The sequence below is a fragment of the Diachasma alloeum genome, unplaced genomic scaffold (assembly GCF_001412515.2).
Source record: "Diachasma alloeum isolate Michigan unplaced genomic scaffold, Dall2.0 Dall_scaffold_01609, whole genome shotgun sequence".
Classification (NCBI taxonomy): Eukaryota; Metazoa; Arthropoda; class Insecta; order Hymenoptera; family Braconidae; genus Diachasma; species Diachasma alloeum.
The window spans coordinates 50,714-53,786 of NW_021681704.1; the positions used below are offsets into that span (position 1 = coordinate 50,714).

Here is a 3,073-nt window from a genome sequence, read left to right on the forward strand (position 1 = left end):
GAACCCTAAATCAATTTTAGATTCGCTCATACACTCGAAGTTTGATTTCTCAATTTGTGATAGGAAAATAAATAATGCAGATGAGATGAGATCTTACGATAGTGACGAGAATTTTGATACGTTTATGAATGATGAAGATAAACTTCGTAGTAATCATAATAAAGCATTACCTGTGGCACACTAGGTTTGCTCATGCTTCAATAGCATATCTCAAAGCAATTCAATTAAAATTCCCGGATAACAAAGAATTAAGAGACGTGATTTTTGATGAGTTAATAATGGAGTGTGAGGTTTGTTTAGCTTCTAAATTCAACAGATTGCCGTTGCCAAAGATAAGGAGTCGAGCAACAGAACCTTTGCAATTAATACACTCTGACGTAATGGGGCCAATATCTCTAACCACATATCCAAAAGGATACAGGTTTATATCAGTCTTCATTGACGATAAATCGAGCTTTGCAATGGCATACCCGATGAGAGCGAAGAATGAAACAGGTCGGTGTTTTGAAATGTTTGTCAGGAGTTGTAGAAACTTGTTGGGTTACGATGCGAAGGTCTGTTATCTTAGGTCAGATCAAGGGACAGAATTTACCGGAGGACATACAGTTGAGGTGTTGAAAAGATTAGGTGCGGAATTACAACTGGCGAGTCCTGACACTCCGGAACATAATCGCGTCTCGGAAAGATACAACCAGACAATCCAGAAAAAGGACCGTACGTACATGTTTGACGCGAAACTATCAGAAAAAATGTGGGATCTGGCGCTGTCTACCGCTGTATACGCGTACAATCGGACTCCTCACAAATCTAATGCAATGAAAACTCCATTAGAAGAGTTTGCACCGAAAAATAGCTTTGATATTAATCAGATAAAGAGATTTGGCTGTTTGGCGTACATGATAGTTCAGAGAAAAGTAGGACCTAAATTTAGAGCAATAGGTGTGAGAGGTGTTCTGGTTGGTTACACTCCAACAGGATACATATTGCTGAAACCAGAAGAAGGCAAATTCTATGAAAGTGGACATGTCAGGTTCAATGAGAAAAAGGTCTATGGTGATAAGTACAAGAGAAGCGAGATCAAAGATGTCCCGGAAGTTCAAGAAGTGATAAACAAAAATGATTGGTTTGTAGGTTTGACAAGGGTTCTAGCGAAATTGATGAGACATACAAATCGGAGGGCGTAGCGAAGAGAAAAAAGGATAGATCGAGAAAAGTGACTCCAAAGTCAGAGATAAAAGAGGCCGATGAACCCACCAGTGAAACAGCGCAAGAATCAAACCTTACAAAATTACCAATCGACGCGAGTTTAAGTTTTGGATTATTTTTGGCTTGTTTATCACAGGGTGAGGGTGAGTTAGGTCTGGACAATTCAACTGACGAGGTCTGTCACGCTTTTCTTGCTGATATCAATTCTGATCCAATCAATTTCAAAGATGCCATGCAGGGCGTAGAAAAGAATAAATGGACAGTTGCTGTAGAAGAGGAATTACATTCGATGAGTAAAAATAATGTATGGAAAATTGTAGACAGACCTATCTGTAATTAAAATGGTCAGGAAGCTAATATCATTGATTCGAGATGGATATTTAAACGCAAGTTAGAAGCAACAGGCAAGACACGTCATAAAGCAAGATTAGTAATTCGAGATTTTAAAGATCGAAAAGTTTACGAACAAAGAGAAACTTATGCTCCAGTATCCAGAATGCACTTGGTCAGGGCAGTATTTGCTATTATCAATAAATACAACTTAGATACATGTCAATTGGACGTTAAAACGGCGTTTTTGAATGGTGAGATTGACGAGGAAATTTACATGGAAATCCCTGAAGGGACTCCACATTCTGATCTGGAAAGAGGAACTAAAGTTTGCAAGCTGGAGACGTCTCTCTATGGACTTCAAATTAGTCCCAAGCAATGGAACAAGAAATTCACTGAAGTAGCCTTTGTTGTAGGACTTGTAAATTCTGATCTAGAGCCTTGCTTATTTACTTGGAGTCATGAGGATAAATTCTTAATCTTATTGTTAATATGTAGATGACATTATTATGGCGAGGAATGACAAACTTAAGCTAGATGCGGTTAAATCAGCACTGAGTTCTGCATGTGAAATGACTGTTCTAGGTGAGCCAAAAGAATTTTTAAATATTTCAATAAAACGAGATCGAGAGAACAGAGTATTAAAATTGAGTCAGGAAAGATACGTTCAGAAATTATTGATTAAATACGGGTTTGAAAATTCACATCCTCAAGGAACTCCAATGTTAACTACACAGGCATCTAATCATGAGCGCAAACTGAGAGAATCGTACGTTGTGGGTGAGATCTATGTTATAACAGATGAGAAAATGAATTGTCCATACAGAGAAGTAGTAGGTAGCTTACTATATCTAACAGGGATGACTAGACCAGACATTTCCTCCGCGGTCAATGTGTTGAACAGACACCAGGTGCGTCCAACAGATGAGGATTAGAAAATGGTGAAGAGAGTACTAAGGTATTTGAGAGGTACTACTGCTCTGGGTCTGAAATATGCTGGTGAGACTGATGTGATTGAAGCATATTCAGATGCTAGCTTTACTGATTGCAAAGGATCATTGACTACATGTGGTTTTGTAATTAAACTGTTTGGTGATCCAATTATTTGGAAAATTCATAAATAGTCTTATGTAGCCCTATCTACTTGTCAAGCAGAATATGTTGCGATGAGCGAAGCGAGTCAAGAGATGTTGTTTATTTTCAATTCTCTGAAATTAATATTTCCACCCCAGTTGCCTATGACATTGTGGTGCAATAATAAGGCAGTGACGAGTAGTGCAGAAGTAAGTGGGGGAAATAAATTAAGACATATTGTAGGTGTCAAAGCCCATCACATTAAGGAATTTGTGAAACTCAATCTGATCAAAGTAAACTGGATCAGTTCCAGAGATCAATTAGCTGATGTGTTTACCAAACCTCTGGCGTTTGAACTGCACAAGCGTCAAGTTGACAAAATAATGAATATAAATATCTAATTATTGTCTTACTGTCTGTTTAGTGAAAAAGAGTACGTAAACTTGATGATGGCCTTATATGG

At 38.0% G+C, this 3,073-nt stretch overlaps 1 protein-coding gene across 1 annotated transcript; it reads left to right on the top strand.

Annotated features, from left to right (window-relative positions):
- The first annotated feature begins 749 nt into the window (after positions 1-749).
- On the top strand, positions 750-2,471 carry LOC107046626. Its single transcript, XM_015269284.1, has 5 exons — positions 750-1,060; positions 1,132-1,447; positions 1,556-1,790; positions 2,035-2,121; positions 2,251-2,471. Exons 1-5 carry the CDS (start codon positions 750-752, stop codon positions 2,469-2,471), a joined length of 1,170 nt encoding a protein of 389 aa, XP_015124770.1.
- The last annotated feature ends 602 nt before the right edge of the window (positions 2,472-3,073 follow it).